This window comes from Euphorbia lathyris, chromosome 6, assembly GCF_963576675.1.
Source record: "Euphorbia lathyris chromosome 6, ddEupLath1.1, whole genome shotgun sequence".
In the NCBI taxonomy this organism is placed as follows: Eukaryota; Viridiplantae; Streptophyta; class Magnoliopsida; order Malpighiales; family Euphorbiaceae; genus Euphorbia; species Euphorbia lathyris.
Window position 1 is genome coordinate 13,944,997 of NC_088915.1, and position 18,279 is coordinate 13,963,275.

Here is an 18,279-nt window from a genome sequence, read left to right on the forward strand (position 1 = left end):
GGCCGGTGTAAAATCGTAAAATTTTTAGTGATAAAAATTACTAAATCTTTCAAATTTTTGTGATGAAAAATACAAAGTCGTCATAAAAATATGTATTAAGAAAACGTAAATTTTAATGTTTTCGACTCGTAATTATCCATTTTCGGGGATTGGGTTGTTACATATCAATTATTTTTATAATTTCAATTATTGTTGTAAAAATTTTAATTTTATAATAAGATTATAAGAAGGTAAAAAATACCAAATAGAAACAGTGATAAATTTGAGGGCGTAAAAAAACTCCGTATCCCACTAAATGGTGGAACTGTAGAATTATTCCAAAATTTAACATTCATTTAATCCTTGTTTAAGCTTCCACCCCATTTAAACTCTTTAACCCCCAAAACAAATAGACGGTAAGTTAGGAATTAATTAGGGATTTGAATTTTGAAGTTCGGTAATCAGGGCAGAACGGAGCGAGGTTGGAAACAGAGTGGTCATCACCCAGCCGGAGGATTTTAAAAGGCAGAGTTTATAATTTATCTCCGGTCTATTTCTCTGTCTTACCTTCCAATTTACCACCACTAACGTGCTTTTTACATTTTCCAGCTTTCTATTTTACTTTTTTTTTTTCTTTGATATCTACTTGTATTGTATCTCTCAATATTCAGATGAGCTTGGGGGACTTCGGTTCCATATACATCGATTTTGAGGCTATTTTTTCACTACATACCAAACCATCGTTTTCCTTCAAATGTCTGTTTGCGTGCATAGAAGCTCAAACATAGTTCAATATAAAGTTTGTTTGTTCATGTTTAATTATAGTACATTGATTTGTTCATTAATTTTGCATTTTTTAACATTAGGTTTGAGTACATAGTTTCTTTTTTGAAGAATAGTACATAGTTTCTTGGTATCTTGTAGTATGTTATAAGGTTAAATGTGAATAGAAATATAATTTTCACATGATTTTTTTTGAATGCATGATGGTTATAGTTTTTTGGTCACTAACTAATTGTGAGTGTGGAACAAATTGCTCGTCAATTGACAGATGCTCTGTATTTTCTCTTTCCCAAAAGGAGAAGCTTCATGTTGATTCTAAATGAGTGTGCTGCTTTCAAATGAATTTTGTAACACTTGCCCTGCTCAGAAGCTACTGGGGAGTTGCTTGATGTAAAAGAATTAACTTGGTTTTAATGTGTTTTTATATTTCCTCTTGGTGATAATTTGTTAAAGATAATATTTGCACATAGAGGGCGATGTTTGACACAACAGTAAAGGTTGTTGTCGCGTGATCGAGAGGTCATGGGTTTGAGTCTTAGGAGCGGTCTCTTGCTAAAAAATTTGGCTGGGAAGGCTTGCCCCCAATACACCCTTGTGGTGGGACCCTCGCTTAGACGCGTAGTGCACCAGGCCGCCCTTTTATATAATCTTTGCACATGTTGTGCATTTTAAGCTGGTCTTCTCTTGTAGCTTTTACTCCTTACACATTCTGTTTTTCTTTGTCAGAAACGAGGGCTCCTCTTGGCTCTCTCCAAAATATCTAGAAAATAGAATTCTATAGAATTAGATAATTTTACAATATCTAACTCTTTCTCTCTTTATTTAATCAAAAACTTCTCTACCATTGCTCAAGTCCTTTTTAAATCTCACTAAACTTGTGCTAATCTTCCTTTTGAAGTTTGGCACCTCAAAGTACCAAGTTAAGGTGCCTCTCAAGGGGAAATTTTACAATAGACCGGGTCTGTTGGACCCTAACAATGAAAGGTGTCACTTGTAACCTTTTATTCGTAACACTAATCATTTCGGACTTGTGCATGCCTTTCATGGAATGTTATGCATGTGTTCATGACAGGGATGCTCCTATTCCCTAAATGTGCGCACTTGTCTCTTATGAAATCCTATGTTGCACGGAAACCGAAACGGAAACAATAATGGGAAATGTAATTTCTGAAAAACATAAGAAACGGAAACGTGGGGGAAACGTGTAAATATTAAAAATATAGTAATACATTAAAAAAAACAAGATTGAAGAACAAGAGGAAGAAAGTCCAAGCTCAATTGAGATTCAAGAGACAAAGATTATAGGAGAAAGAAATATGGGTAAGTTCTTTAAATTGAAGGATAGGAATTATCTCTCAAATAGGAAGTTTCAATTTCCTAATCTTAGATTGAATAGGAATTGCAAAATAGAAAGTTTGAATTTCCATAATTTTAATCGAAATAGATAGGGAAAACCATTTAAAAATTGAGAGACGTGTTTCATATTTTGGGTAATTACGGAAACGTTCCCAGAAACGTTTCGTATCAGTTTCCGAGAGTTTCCATTTCCACATCTGACGGAAATGGGGAAACGCATGTCATGAAGAGTTTCCGTGCTTCATAGATGAAATCCCATTTTTGCACTGTTTTACAATTCCTTTACTTCGTTTCTGTTAATGACTTCATATGGTATAGGTTGTATTTGTATTTTTGTTAATCGATCTTCATGCTTTGTTTTAATGTATGATGTATTTGCATAGGATTCAAAGTAAAACAAGATGGGGGAAAAGTTATTACAGGCCTGCTCACTAATAGGGTATGATTCGAATATTAGAATTGAGGAAGTAATCAGAGAAGCTGAAGAAGAGGAGAACGAACTTGACTTGGTAAAAGAATATGAAGATGAAACAATTGAGCTGCCTGGGATCCCATTAGCCCCTTCTGTTGAAAACTCAAAATCTGGAGTTATATTTGTTCTTGAGAAAGCTTCTTTAACCCTTGCTTTTGTTGGAAGAGTAAGTACTTATATTAGTACATTTATTTTGTAAATATGAGGTGATATAATATGGGCGTAGGTTGTTTTAGTGCCTATTTTTGTGCTTAGTTTCTTAATGTGATTGCCAATGTGCTTTCTTTTTCAGAGGTTCCAGATTCTAAATCCAGATGAACATGCTACTTTTATGCGGAAAAAGAACATGAATCCCTATAATTATAGACCTGACATAGTTCACGAGGTTAGTAGTTATTATGTACCTGAATGGTACTATTTTTGAGAAGCTCGTAAGTGAGGGCAATGCATTGAAATTCTTGATGGTGCCTCTATATCTATCTGGTATTTCTTTCACTTCTCAAAACCCATTTAAGTAAACAGGACTTGATTGCCAAATGTAGTTAATTTGTTCAAATGCAAAACAACTAGACTGTTGTGCATGGAAACCATAAAAGGCGATGTTTCTTTCTATGCCTGGATGGATCTAGAGAGTTGAACTTTTGTTCCTTATCTGAATTAAGCAAAAGAAAAAAGAGGTTCCATTTAATCATCCAAATTTTCTTTTGGCTTGAACTTGTCCTGTTTTGGGCGATTTTACAGTTCTATTAGTCTTCATTTTCTTTGCTAGGAAAGCATGAAAAGCAAAAAAGTTTTGTACTTCTAATAACGGAAAAACAATATTCTTGGCCCTTGAACATACCAAAAATTTGACATTTAGCCCTGAACTTTGATTCCATGACATTTAGCCCTGAACTTTGATTCCATGACATTTAGCCCATGTAGTTTAATAATTGTTTGAAAGTTAGCCTCTTATTGATGACCTCATCAGACATCCATCACACGGCCGTTATATGGAAAGTGTAATGTCTCATGTTTCTTATAGATACTGTACTTGATGGGCTGTCTGATGCTCACCTGACACTGCTGTCAATCAAAACCAGAGGCTAAATGTAAAATGTTTTGGCCAAGTATAGGAGCCAAAAATATCGTTTAGCCACCTAATACTATTTCAAGTTGTCTTGACTGTGAATATATTTTCTTTCTCAAAATATTTTGAGTAAAATTTGGCCTTTTCGAAATCAATCTTGCAAACCTTCAGCTGAGAGCTTTTTCATGTTAGCCTTAATGTCTTCTTTTTTGTATCTGATATCTTCAGGCACTTTGTGAAATTATGGATAGCCGACTTCGTATGGCTGGTAGATTAAAAGCAGTATATATTAGGACTGATGATGGGGTCTTGATTAAGGTTGAGCCTAATGCTTTAATACCAAGGACCTTGGGAAGGTTTTGTAGTATGATGGGTGAGTTTGTTTCTTTTTTGCGGTCATATTTTGATTTCTTCTCTTGAGCAAGATAACTAATTTCATGTCAGATCACTAACACTTGGATATGATACTTCAATACTTTGACATCTCTGCAGTAGTGGAAACTATCATTATATATATTGATTGCTGATTTCCTCTTTCTTGAATGTCATAAAAATGTGTGGTAGTCTTGAATTTATAGACATTCTTAAGCATCATGTACAAGGCATATCACTGAATTAGCTTCATGATAGAGAATGGTCTAGCCTACGGGGAGGAATGTTCTGGAAGGGGTGAGCTGTACAGGGCAAGAGGCATTTCGGCTATAAGCACTGTTGTTAGAATCTTACGATTCACGATTCGAATTGTACGATTTGATTGGATTCAGCTCTATTTCGGGCCGAATCTATAAGGTGAATCTATATTTTAACAGAATCCTATTCGATTCATCTCTATTCCGAGTCGGATCTTCATCACTGTTCATAAAAAACTTCAACAACACTAACTACTAAATCCACTATCCTCCGACTGTTATTTATCAAGTTATCAACTCAAACTAGTTTCTTTCCATCGTTATCAAGTTGACAACAAAGCAAAAAAAAAAAAGAATCTGAAGCTCAAACTCTCCATCTCCACTAAGTTATTAAACAGAGTCCGATTTCTAAATTAGTTTTATTAGGATTGCATTTGCATTAGATTTGAATTGTAAGTACTTGGTTGATATGATTTCTAGACTAATATTTTGAGTTCAACGTGGTAAATATTTTATTTTTTTATAATATTATGAATTTGAACTGAATCTTACGATTGGATTCGATGCACGATCACGATTCACAAAATGTGGATTTCGATTCATGAGTCGAATCTCGATTTGACAACTATGGCTATAAGTCATTAGTATTTAGGGGGAAAGAGTTTAGGAAGGAAGGGGAGAATATTTTAGGTAACCATTTGGCTGCTGTTCCAGAGGCTCTACTTGATAGAGAGGGAGGTTTCTGTTAGACAAACGTAATTTTGTCTTAAGATTGTTAGACAAACAATTACGTCTGTCTTAAGAATGTTAAATGTGATTAAGCAAAAAACAACACGAACACAAAAAATATATAAACAGTGAAACTGGAAATTAAAAGGAAAGAGACTGAGAGCATGAAGAATTCCAGAGATTATTTTCTCCAACCGTTTAGACTTTTTGTCACTGAATTTGACAATTCCATTCTATATAAATAGAACTCAAAAGATATGTCTTTTCACGAACGAACACGACTGTACACGGACAGACACGACTGTTCATGTACGAACACGACTGCACATAACAGACACGACTAATCATGAAAGGAAGTGTTTGTTGATATTAAAATTAATATATAATTTTATTAAAATTTTCCAACAGTTTCTCCGGTGGGGATCAGAGGATTAGCTGTATCCATTTTATCCTTTGTTCATCTTGTTTTTCTTTTCTATTACTGTATATTAAAGTGGCTACTAATGAGATTCTATCAATATATCAATATTTATCCTTTCTATTTTCATCTGTGTGTTTGAGTTTCTATCACTTCACACAATAGTTCATTCCATTATAATACAAGCCCTTGAGACTTTGAGTATGCATATCAGTAAGTTAGCTTCACTGAGTTGTATTATGAGACTAAAATGGGCGGCCCGGTGCACCAAGGGTCCCCGCTAAGCGAGGGTCTGGGGAGGGGTCCCACTACAAAGGTGTATTAGGAGCAAGTCTTCACCTGCCAATTAGTTGGCAAACGGCTGCTCCTAAGACTCTAACCTGTGACCACTCGGTCACACGACAACAACGTTTACCGTTGCACCAAGGCTCGCCCACAGTTGTATTATGAGTCTAATTGAGATAAATGCTCTGTAGCTGAGTTATTGCAGAAGTTGAGTATTAAAGCTAAGGGTAAAGGTGGAAATCTGTTGCGATTGGTCGAGAATCCAGTGACCCAATATTTACCAGTCAATTCTCGTAAGATAGGTAAGCCTTTTGTGGTATATATTTTCAGAGAGGTTTTCAGTTCTTTGTCTATTTCTTCAAAGATAAAACACTTGTTTTGTAATTAGGTCTTTCACACAGCTCAAAGAATGCAGTTGAGTTAAGAGACTATACAACTGCTAGTATCAACCATGATGAAAACCTTGTTTTTGTGGTATGTATGAACCTTTCCTATCTTATGTTTTTGTGGATTGCTAAATACCGCAACCATTTGGATTTTTTTTTGTCTTCCTCATAATTTTGATCAATAATTGATGCGTGACAATCCGAGAACCCTGGAAATGGATGATTACGAGTCGGAAACATTACAATTTACGTTTTTTACAAAAGAAATCATGAAAATAATTCATATTTTTGACGATTTTGCAATTTTCGTCACAAAAATTGGATGGTTTTTCATTTTTTGCCACGAAAAAAATTGGACGATTTTACATTTTTTATCACAAAAAATTTAACGATTTTTCATAAATTTTTTTCATGCCTAGGCGGATAGAAATTCCGCCTGGCCATTGGCTAGGCGGAAATCCTGTCCACCTAGGCATAAAACAGGCGGATTCTCTAAAAAATACAAATTTATGAAAAGGGCAAAATTGTCCAAATGAGGATGGTGATAAGTAATTTGGGGCGTTAAATAGCAACATTTTTTTTGCTATCCATTTGTAAATCACTTAGTCTGACATTGAAATCTATGTACTCAGGTTGGTGCAATGGCTCATGGTAAAATTGACAGCAATTATGTTGATGATCTTATATCAGGTTATATCTCTTTCTACTTAATGTTGATTTTGATTTTTCTTCAAAAGTATTGGAAAAAACAATTGCACGTAGGCAATATTGCAGATATGTTGCATGGAAACTGAAAATGAAAGGGATACAGAAACAGATACTAGACAACGGGAAACGTTATTTCTAAGAAAAATTAGCTAGGAAACGTAATGGAAACGGAAAAGGATACGAAATGCAGAAATGCTAACGAAGAAGAGTTTCCATGCAATATAATCCATTTACCTGCCAATTTGGGCATTGCAAATGATTATGATTATTAATTTCAAAAAGTTAAAAAACTAAAAGGAAAATAGTGATAACCACCATAAGCAATAAATGAATTAATCATGTTATTGAAAGATGAAGCAACATGACAATATTACTTGAAAACACCATATCTTAAAATACTCTTTGAACTTTTATCAAAAAAAAAAAAAAAAAAAAAACTCTTTGAACTTGTAAATCAAAATTCATGTTTGATGGGAAAAAAAAAGTTTTTCTTCTGCATATGTAAATTGTGAAGTAAGTCAATTGGGGTAAATTACACTCATGGCCACTGAACTTTACCCATTTTAACATTATGGTCATTGAACTTCAATTCTTAACGGTATGACCACTGAACTTTACACTTTTTAACACCAGTAGCCACTCAATGTCTCAAAACGACCATTGACGGTCTCAAAATAAAAAATTCTAAGACTTAATGATATTATAAGGAACTTTAATTCTAGAAAAAAAATTCGTTTTGAGGTTATTTAGGTGTTGTTTAGTTAGGATAGAGAGTGAATTTTTTAGAGAGAGAAAGATCCAAAAATGGTGATTTTGGAAAATAAAAAATGTGCTTTCATGGCAAATGTCGTTCTGAACAACTTTAATTCTTGAATATTTTCATTTTGAGGTCGTTAACGGTCATTTTGAGGAGTTAGTTAAAGTTGAGTGGCCATCGATGTTAAAAAAAGTGTAAAGTCCAGTAGCCATACGGTTAAGAATTGAAGAAAGTTCAGTGGCCATAATGTTAAAATGGGTAAAGTTCAGTGACCATAGGTGTAATTACCCTATCAATTGGGTAAATCGGTGGGTTATGTTGCACAAAGCTTTTCTTCACTAGCGTTTCCATATTTCTTTTCCTAGCTAAATTTTCTTAGAAAAATCATTGCGGGTTGTCCGTATCCATTTTCTTAAAAATGTTGATTGGTTTACATGTTTTGTGCAAATTAACAATGAGATATTCACGCTTTTGCTGAAAATATTGTTAATTGTTTGCAGTTTCTGAGCTTCCATTGAGTGCTGGAAATTGTTTGAGACGTATACGTTGTGCATTGGAGAAAAAATGGAATATATGTTGAACCTAAATCTGCAGGTAGGATATCCCCCATGTTGTCTGTGACTTAATTTCAGTATAAGTATCTCAGTTTAGTTCAATAGCATTCAGTTCAGTAATTTATCATTACTTATTATAATTATAATTATTGCAATTTTTAAAGGATTATATTATTATTTCAGTTTCAGTAGCATTCAGTTCAGTTTACTTAATTTCAGTAAAAAAAACGGAGTCTTATTCATTAAATTTGAAGGTTTAGAATCGTGAAAGGAATTTTTGGCCTACCTGATGCAGCTATTGCTTTTAGCTATTTTTTGCTTACTAATGTTGGTAGCTGGAAGGATCGGAACTACAGGGGCCATGGAAGGTCCGTCAACCAGACTCTGAGAAAATAACGAAAAATATATTTACGACAGAAGTTTCCATCTTAAACATTAAATTTCCTTCTAATTTTGTCATTTTAAAGTTTTTATGATGAATGTTGATATACTACAGAATTAGGATGTATTATTCTGTCACCGATTCTTAATATACCTGTTCATGGACCCGATGGCCCGCCCAGCCCGTCCAGACCCGCAGACAACGGAACGGGCTTGGTCAGACTAAATTTTAATCTAGCCAGGCCCGGCCCAAGCCTGAAAATACACATTAATTTATGGGTTGTGCTTGGGATCTATTATAAAAGTCCGTCTTAGCCCGGCCCGGCCCGTAAAATATTAGTATGTACTTATATATTATTACATTTTATACATTAATTAATAAAACTCAAATATACAATGTTGCACTGAAGTCTAAAATTTATTGCTATCCTATTATAAAACTTATTCCCATTTACTTTTATGAATAATAATAATAATAATAATAATAATAATAATAATAATAATAATAATAATAATAATAATAATATCTAAAAACTATTTCAACTAGATATATAAAATATAGGATAAAGTTCAAATAAAACCTCTGTAGTTTCACTAATTTTCAAATAAAGGACTGTGGTTTATTTTTTTGTCAAAACGATGATTGAGGTTTTTAACTTTAACAAAATAAGGATTTTTTCGACTGATACTATTAAAATCACCTTTGACGATTTCGAAAATGACATATTTTAAGAACTACTAATATTCTAAGCAATTTTAATTCTTCAACTTTTTTATTTTGAGATTGTTTAGATGATCTTTGGTAAAGAGAGAGAAAGTTTTTAGAGAGAGAAAGTTTCAAAAAAGATGATTTTCGAAAATCGAAAATGTAGTTTCATAGAAAATATGACATTGAACAACTTTAATTATTGAAAATTTTCATTTTGCGGTCGTTAAAGATGGTTTTAATAGCATTAATCCAAGTTTGAAACCTCAATCCTCGTTTTGATAAAAAGTAAACCACAGTCTTTTATCTGAAATTAGTGAAACCATAAGAGTTTTATTTGAATTTTACCCTAAAATATACCTAAATAAACTTAATCTAATCTCTTCTTATTCTTTTATTTCACATAGCTCATCCACCTGCATACATTCTTCCATCTCCATATCCTATTCGCCTTTTGCTAATCTAATCCATCCCATTCTTCTTTAAGTCTTTGCCTTTTTGCGTTGTTAATTGTAATTTAATTAAAATAAAAATTGAAATTAATACAAGAAAAAAAATCAGTATGGATGGGTCCGGGATTAAGGTTCTTTGATCCAGTCCAACCCGAACTCGAAGCATATTTAACACGGGCTGGTGATAGGGGCATTTCATCCATATCTTTTAGCGAGATTTACGGTTTAATTTTGGATTAAATAAATAAGTTTAATTGCAAAAATGGAGTGTTTTAATAAAATAACGAAATAAAAAAAATCCGTACTTTCGGTTAATTATCTTTATTTTTGATTAAATTTAGAAAATAAAACGTCAAGCTAACTCGGCTCTCGAGAATTGTATTTCAGGTACGAGTAAAGAGCAAAATTCCACCGACATACATGGGGCGTATCACCTTTCACGCGGGGCGTGGGACACTAAGTCAGACTGATTGCTCAATCCGCAGGCATCACGTGGGACTCAACCTCTGATACGCGAGGTGTATAAGTAACCACACGGGGCGTAGATGCAATGATAAGCTCAATCATGAATGTCAGACTGCATGGTCTTCTGAGTCAACTGCTCCTACGCAGGGCGTCCCACCTTACACGCGGAGCGTACTTGGGAATTCTTTAATCCAAAGGTCCAGGAACGCAAATACACGAGGCGTGCTCCAGGCTACGCGAGGCGTAAAGGGCATAATTCAAGCTATTAAATCTCAGGAGCTCAAACACGCGTGGCGTATATCAGTCTACGCGGGGCGTGGTTGAGACAACAAATTCTGCAATTGGTCCACATGCAGGAAATTATTGACGAAATGGGTCAATACGCGGGGCGTGCTCAACCTTACGCGGGGCGTGTCATGGGAAATCTGCAGAAATAATGTGTCTTCATGCTTGTATCTTGTGAACTTACAATTCTACCCCTAGCTTGATGTGTATAAATAAGAGTGACTAGCACTGATTTAGATATTCAGATTTTACATAGCAAAACTCTACCACCTTAAGAGCTTGTTCATTTATTCCGGCATTCCATCAATGTTCCGTTCCATCTTCGTCCACCAAGCTCAAGAGTTCCACCTCCAAGACCTAAGAGACGGTCTTGAGTTCAGTTAGCTAGTTCTAAGGGCTGATTCTTCCCTTTCCACTTGCTAATTAGCTTGTACTCTTCCTATGTACTAGGCTCGGTTGTATTCCGCATTTACGTTTTCCATATTTATAATTTATGATTTACAATCTCTATTTCTCTATACGTATTGATTTTTGCTACTTGTTTTGATATTCGTAATTGATTATTGTATAGGAGAACGCGATTTCCGACGCCATTCGAGCTATCTTTAGGGATTTATATAGGTGTTGCCTTACCGGAAGTGACGCACCAGAAACCGTAGGAATTGACAAGCCACGGAACTTACGGGCACTAGTTTCTAATCCCCAGCATTAGACACGCATTGACTAGGAAGTCTAAGTACTTCACGGGTCGGTCACACTACACGTAATCGTCATTGCAAGAGTAAATCATTAACCGTATATAATTAGAGTCATTGTTTATTATACTTATAACTTATCGCCGTCCATATCACTTCGTGGAGTTTTCGTTATGTAAATCTATCTCACCTATAGTTTAGGAGTAGTTTGTAGTTGTTTCCCAAACCAACTCGAAGTATTCACCGCTTAGATAATACATAAAACCGAGTCGTTTAATACTTGCAGTTATAAATCCCGTGGATTCGATACCCGGTCTTAACCAGATTATTACTTGATACGACGGGGTACACTTGCCCCTAAGTAGTAGCGTCTAGTAGAGATAGAGCATTTAGAAAGATCACATCCATAGTCGTAAGTCCTTACCATAATATATATATTCATAAGCTCTACCTAGGCGCCACACGCATCAAGTTTTTGGCGCCGTTGCCGGGAATTTATATTTTCTTGCAATATTAGACAAAAACGTTTTATTGTTAGTCTAAGCATTTGTAAATATCACTATCTTTTTATGAATAATTTATTTTGTTTCTTGCTGTTACTAATTATTTTTTCCATGGTATGATGTCTTATAGTCGTCATCTGTGGGACGACCACATGGATGACGAATATTCGCACCAACAATCAACCTCGCAATTCGATGTGGTAATCTCTATGCTTAAAGATATTCATGTAAGATTATCTAACACTGAGGCATATTGTAGGGATTTGGGAAATCAAATTGCCAGATTGAAGTCTCCTCTTGATTCAACCGCGGACGAATCAATTAGAGATACCAATCCGGTTGGTCAAAATGAAAAGCTCGAGTTAATCGAGTTTTCTCAAGAGGATCCTCCAAATAATGAAGGTTGTCTCAATTGCGAGGAGACGGAAATTCTAATCGATGAGCCGGTTGAGTGTGAACCCATGGAAAAGAATCCAAAACTAGAAGAGTTTGAGGTTCCTTCTAACTCGCAATATTTCATTCTTTTTGAACTACGAAAGGAGTCAAAGAGGGAGCAATTTAAGCTCTTCAATAATTTCTTTAAATATAGTTTTTGGTTTTCTTTAAATTTCTTTGAAACTAACAACCCGTTTTGTAGGTACGGATTGTTTATTCAAGAATTTGCATTTCTAACACGAGTGGAAGCATACACCTAGGAGGAAATTCTAATTCGAGCTCACCGACTATAAAGTAGCGCTTCTTGGGAGGCAACCCAAACTCAAATAAGGGAGTTTTCTTCCCCAATTTTTATTTCCCGCATTTTCTTTTCCAGTTCTGTTTCTTTTACATAAAAATCCACAAAAAAAAAACAAATCCCATTAACATCCAAAGTCTTACGCGGAGCGTACGCACCAGTGCGCCCCGCGTAGCCAAGTTTCTGATCTTATTAGTGTACTCAAACGCATGAGGGTCCTTACTTAAATTCTATCTTTCTTTTTTGTTTTTGTTTTCTTTTCTTTTGCGACTTCTTTGGAATAGACGTCATTTTAATAAACGCAGAGGGTCGTGGAACCCCACACTCACCGTTTGTTTTGCACTAACAAAAACAAAAATCAAAATCAAAATAATCAAACTAATTTATTGATTCTTAAAATTTTTCCCGACACACTACCTCCCTCGGAAATTAGTTAAAAGTTCCGTTATTTGTTCTTAAATGTAAAGACATTAAATCAAATGATCGGTTTAATTAAAAAATTTTAGTCTTGATTCTGAAGTTATAGAATTTATGCAAAGTCCAGGTTCGTACTAAACAAAAGCATTGAGTCCTAACCCACATGTTATCTCTATAATAAAATTTAAAAAGACAATAACAACGGGATGATTGAAAATTTGACGAGAACTTGAAAGTACACATTTCAACCCGAATTTTTTGTGAGGTATCTTTGAGCCTAAAAGAGTTCGCACGAGAACTCTATTTTCTTTCACAACTTTTCGAGGGCTTTGACTTCACTCGACTCATAGAATTTGCATCTAATACCGGGTTAAGTACGCTTATTTTTGGTAAAAAGTGCAATAGATGATAAAACGAACCCACTTAGGCTAACTCTTTCTTAAATTATTTTTTCTCGTTTTCATTAACCTTTAGGAAACCCCCTCGAGCCTATTAACCGACTTCTTTGCTAACACCCTTTTAACATTCAACCCTTTTTTCCTCTTGTTCAAAAAACCGACAAAATCAAATTGCACCAAAATTAACCAAAACGAACCAAGGCCTTGACAAGTAAGCACTCGAGTTTCTATAAGAAAATTAACCACTAAAAAGCCACCCACATTACAACCCCCCTCCGGGTTCATTTTTAATATTGCCTAAGCCATAACATAGGAGGAAAAACCCGGATAAAAAATGCAAACTCAAAGTGACTTCGAGTAAGTGCAAAGGAGAGTGCAGAAACACCGACCCACCAAGATTTGAGTGTAAGAGTGAAATCCCTTGGTGAGGTACTACCAAGTTCTAAAAAGATAATCGGCCCCCGTTGATATTGCTTATTAAATTTGATCATAGAGGTCTCAAACAAGTATTGGTTACTCATTTGTTTGCGTAGGTACTTGCCGAAAACTTTGCGTAAAACTTTAGCTTTGGAATCACGCACTTGGTAAAACCAACAGAAGGTTTGTTTCTTAATCATCTCAATCCCTTGTCTTTCGATTTCTTTTACTTGAGGACAAGTAAAACTTTAAAGTCCGAGGAGGTTTGATAGGGGCATTTCGTTCCTATCTTTTAGCGTGATTTACGGTTTAATTTTGGATTAAATAAATAAGTTTAATTGCAAAAATAGAGTGAGTGAAATTCCACCGACATACGCGGGGCGTATCACCCTTCACGCGGGGCGTGGGACACCAAGTCAAACTGATTGCTCAGTCCGCAGGCACCACGTGGGACTCAACCACTGATACGCGAGGCGTATATGTAACCACGCGGGGCGTAGATGCAATGATAAGGTCAATCATGAATGTCAGACTGCATGGTCTTCTGAGTCAACTGCTCCTACGCGGGACGTCCCACCTTACACGCGGAGCGTACTTGGGAATTCTTTAATCCAAAGGTCCAGGAACGCAAATACGCGAGGCGTGCTCCAGGCTACGCATGGCGTAAAGGGCATAATTCAAGCTATTAAATCTCAGGAGCTCAAACACGCGCGGCGTATATCAGTCTACGCGGGGTGTGGTTGAGACAACAAATTCTGCAATTGGTCCACATGCATGAAATTATTGACGAAATGGGTCAATACGTGGGGCATCCTCAACCTTACGCGGGGCGTGTCATGGGAAATCTGCAGAAATAATGTGTCTCCATGCTTGTATCTTATGAACTTACAATTCTACCCCTAGCTTGATGTGTATAAATAAGAGTGACTAGCACTCATTTAGATAGGTAGATTTTACATAGCAAAACTCTACCACCTTGAGAGCTTGTTCGTTTATTTTGGCATTGCCGTCAAAGTTCTGTTCCATCTTCGTCCACCAAGCTTGAGAGTTCCACCTTCAAGACCTAAGAGACGGCCTTGAGTCCGGTTAGCTAGTTCTAAGGGTTGATTCTTCCCTTTCCACTTGCTAATTAGCTTGTACTCTTCCTATGTACTAGGCTCGGTTGTATTCCGCATTTACGTTTTTCATATTTATAATTTATGATTTACAATCTCTATTTCTCTATACGTGTTGATGTTTGCTACTTGTTTTGATATTCATAATTGATTATTGTGTAGGAGAACGCGATTTCCAACGCCATTCGGGCTATCTTTAGGGATTTATATAGGTGTTGCCTTACCGGAAGTGACGCACCGGAAACCATAGGAATTGACAAGCCACAGAACTTACCGGCCCTAGTTTCTAATCCCTAGCATTAGACACGCCTTGACTAGGAACCACGTAGTCTAAGTGCTTCACGGGTCGGTCACACTACACGTAATCGTCATTGCAAGAGTAAATCATTAACCGTATATAATTAGAGTCATTGTTTATCATACTTATAACTTATCGCCATCCATATCACTTCGTGGAGTTTTCGTTATGTAAATCTGTCTCACCAATAGTTTAGGAATAGTTTGTAGTTGTTTCCCAAACCAACTCGAACTATTCACCGCTTAGATAACACATAAAACCGAGTCGTTTAATACTTGCAGTTATAAATCCCGTGGATTCGATACCCGGTCTTCACCAGATTATTACTTGATACGATGGAGTACACTTGCCCCTAAGTAGTAGCGTCTAGTAGAGATAGAGTATTTAGAAAGATCACATTCATAGTCGTAAGTCCTTATCATAATATATATAACCTTAATTTTGGGTATATATATGCTAACAGTATTATCAGTAAAATAAAATATGATTGCAAAAAAAAATTGTTATTTTAAATAAAAGTTGTTATTTGAATATAATATATTATTATTTAAAATCTTAGTTTACTTCTAAACTTTAGCAATGTTATCAGAACCGGACCGGACGTCAAATCGGATTGGTGACTGGGTCACGGGTCACTTGGTTGGACCGGATGGTTTGGATTGGTCGGACCGGATGACGTAATAAATAAATAAATAATATTTATATATATTAAATATATATAATTAATTTAAAATTATTTTTATAAATTATATATATCCAAAACAAATTATAAACAACTTTTGATTTGTTATTTTTTGTCAACTTGAGACTTAAATATATAACGGATAAATAGAATTTAGAATAACTTGAAATATGTAAATGTATTCTATGACATTCGATCTTTTTAACGGTATATTATAAATTCAAAACGGACAAGTGATGAATGAGAAATTAACGCTTAAATTGAACTACTTGAAATGCTTTATAATAAACTAAGCATTATTATCCCACATAGGAAAGAAATAAGAATGTTAACTAGTTTATAAGTAAATGGTCTTCACAAGCCTTTAAGTAATTACTAAGGTAAATGCTCTCTCACGCGTAGGGGGGGGGGGTGCAGTCGTTCCATCATCGGGTTAGGGCCGCACCCGCACGGCGTGGGCGACACGAATGCCATCCCGAAATAAGCACTCTTCGCCCACCCGCCTAAATTTTTTTTTCCTTGATTGTTATAGACCCGGGGTCGCACTGGTTCCCGGCCGGACCGTCAAAAAACCGCACAGGCTCGGATCGGCTTCCTTGCCAGTTCCCGGTTCGACCGGTCGGATCGGCCGGTCCGGGGGTCCGGTCCTAGCCTGATAACATTGAACTTTAGACACTACTTTTGAAAACCTAGTCTGTGTCAAAAAGAAAAGAAAAAAAAAGAAAAAGTATTCACTCTTTCTCTTTCAAGAAGCAGCCGCTGGCACCTTTGCTCTTCTTTACGTTTTGAAAGAAGAAAAAAATTAAAACTCCCCTCTTTTAGACTCTTCTTGTGCTTGGCCAATGCTACCAAAAGCTCTATAGGTAAGTCTAATTTCTATCTAGAATATTATATTGTTCTTCATTATCTATTGATCCTCAAAATCCTTTATTACAGACATGTCTTTTCTAAACACTTTAAGATTCTTGAAAATTGTACCTAATTTGATTTTTTCTTCCTGAAACTATTAGATTTAATGGTCTCATTCATATCCTATCCCGTAGACCTTCTCTAGGTTTGAGTTTAGTGATTCAATTAAATTATATATATATATATATATTATTTAACTTTAAATGTTTTTAGCCAAACAAGTTTTTTTTAGTATTATATAAATTAGCCTAATTCATGTAGTTGTTTGTTTTATTGGGGTTTGGTTGTTTCCATGGCAAAATATTTTTAATTTCAAATTAGGGGAGTTGGTAGTATTTGCATTAATTAACCACAACTTACAAATAGCTAATTTTTTTGAAAGCCTTACTTGCTTTATAAAGCTTTTAATTGAGTGATTATTTCTTTGGTTTTTCTTTCCAAATCATTTCCGCCTTGTTCTTTGTTTATATGGAGGGGGGCAACATGTAACAATTTCATAATCCATAATTAAGTTTCCAGATTTCTTAAATATTAGAAGTTGTGAATGTGCATTACTCTCCCTCTAAAACGTTAATTACCTTATTAGTTTAGATATATTGATATTAGTTAATTCGTTCTTCCTTTTCCTTGAACCAATAGAAAATTTCGATAATCCGCAAATTGATTGAGTCGAACTTTTAGGGCGCTCACATCTGCTCGAATATTCAGGTGAGTGGTAATTATAGTACATGACTCTACTGATTTGAAATATCGGACTGAAAAACTGTTTATCGAAAATTGACATTTAACTGTATATTTTCTTTCATAAAAGCGTATATTTTGAACCTTAGGTTTACTCAATATCCTTAGTATTAGAGCGTGTATTCTGGGAACAGACCTTTATAGTTGATTTGTTTTATTATCAGCTTCAAAGAAGTTATTAAAATCGATTTGATATGATCAGTACTTTCTGATACGCGATTCATCGCAGTTATTACTTTTATTTTGGAAATCTGATAATTTGTTCAATCAGTTATGATTGTCTGATTTATATATGTATACTATATGTTTTCAAACTGGTACAAGTGCTCAGTATATCTGTATCTGTTATCTGGCCTCTCACCAATCTTCATAACATTAGGTCCTTGCATTTGTCTTTGAGTCAGGTTGTCAGTTGTCTGTTTGTCGTCAGTTGTGTCAGCATTAGAATCATGCATAAGATCGGTGAAAGCAATTATCTGTTATCTGTATCTGTTATTGGTAGCGCGCTTACCATTTATCTGGTCCTGGTGATGTGCAGTATCACCGCTCTGTTACACTGTACCATGTGTTTTGAAGCTTTTACCTTATTTTCTGATTATTCTAATTTTTGATATTTTGAAAGGCTTTAGTATTATGTTTGACAATTGATTACCAGTATTTGAATTGATTATATTATTTTGACCCTTTGGTTTAACTGATTTTGAAATATTACATTTTGAACTATATTTGTCATAATTTAAAAGTATCGGCCTGCCTGCCTGTTCCTTTTTCTGTTGTGTGCTATAGCTACTGCTCACTGAGGTTTTCGCTCGTATAGATGGAAATCTCATACCACGTTGAATATTTCCTTTTCAGATTTAGGTCCCTGTTCGTGAGGTAACCCTTGGATTGATGCTGAAGGAGACTGCTTAATTAATGTTTTAGCTTTACATTATTTTTTTGACACTTTTGATTATT

The 18,279-nt window shown here is 35.2% G+C and overlaps 1 protein-coding gene across 6 annotated transcripts; it reads left to right on the forward strand.

Moving 5' to 3' along the window:
• The first annotated feature begins 377 nt into the window (after nt 1-377).
• LOC136233402 (uncharacterized) lies at nt 378-10,903 on the forward strand. 6 transcript variants are annotated; one of them, XM_066023044.1, is made up of 9 exons: nt 378-527; nt 2,502-2,756; nt 2,883-2,975; nt 3,888-4,032; nt 5,912-6,022; nt 6,109-6,194; nt 6,739-6,796; nt 8,072-8,165; nt 10,052-10,903. In XM_066023044.1, exons 2-8 carry the CDS (start codon nt 2,520-2,522, stop codon nt 8,149-8,151), a joined length of 810 nt encoding a protein of 269 aa, XP_065879116.1. In that variant the 5' UTR covers nt 378-527; nt 2,502-2,519; the 3' UTR covers nt 8,152-8,165; nt 10,052-10,903. The 6 variants fall into 6 exon arrangements, with proteins under 6 accessions (XP_065879116.1, XP_065879115.1, XP_065879111.1 ...); XM_066023043.1 differs by lacking the exon at nt 10,052-10,903 and adding an exon at nt 8,421-8,812; XM_066023040.1 differs by lacking the exon at nt 10,052-10,903 and adding an exon at nt 1,031-1,152 and having other exon boundaries at nt 404-527; nt 8,072-8,316.
• The last annotated feature ends 7,376 nt before the right edge of the window (nt 10,904-18,279 follow it).

What these genes read in the sequence shown, in the direction of transcription:
- LOC136233402 (XM_066023044.1), top strand. Translation starts at nt 2,520, where the DNA reads ATGGGGGAAAAGTTATTACAGGCCTGCTCACTAATAGGGTATGATTCG. An exon ending in AGTCAATTCTCGTAAGATAG is followed by an intron (nt 6,023 to 6,108) that starts GTAAGCCTTTTG and finishes TTTTGTAATTAG; the next exon opens with GTCTTTCACACAGCTCAAAG. An exon ending in TGTTGATGATCTTATATCAG is followed by an intron (nt 6,797 to 8,071) that starts GTTATATCTCTT and finishes AATTGTTTGCAG; the next exon opens with TTTCTGAGCTTCCATTGAGT.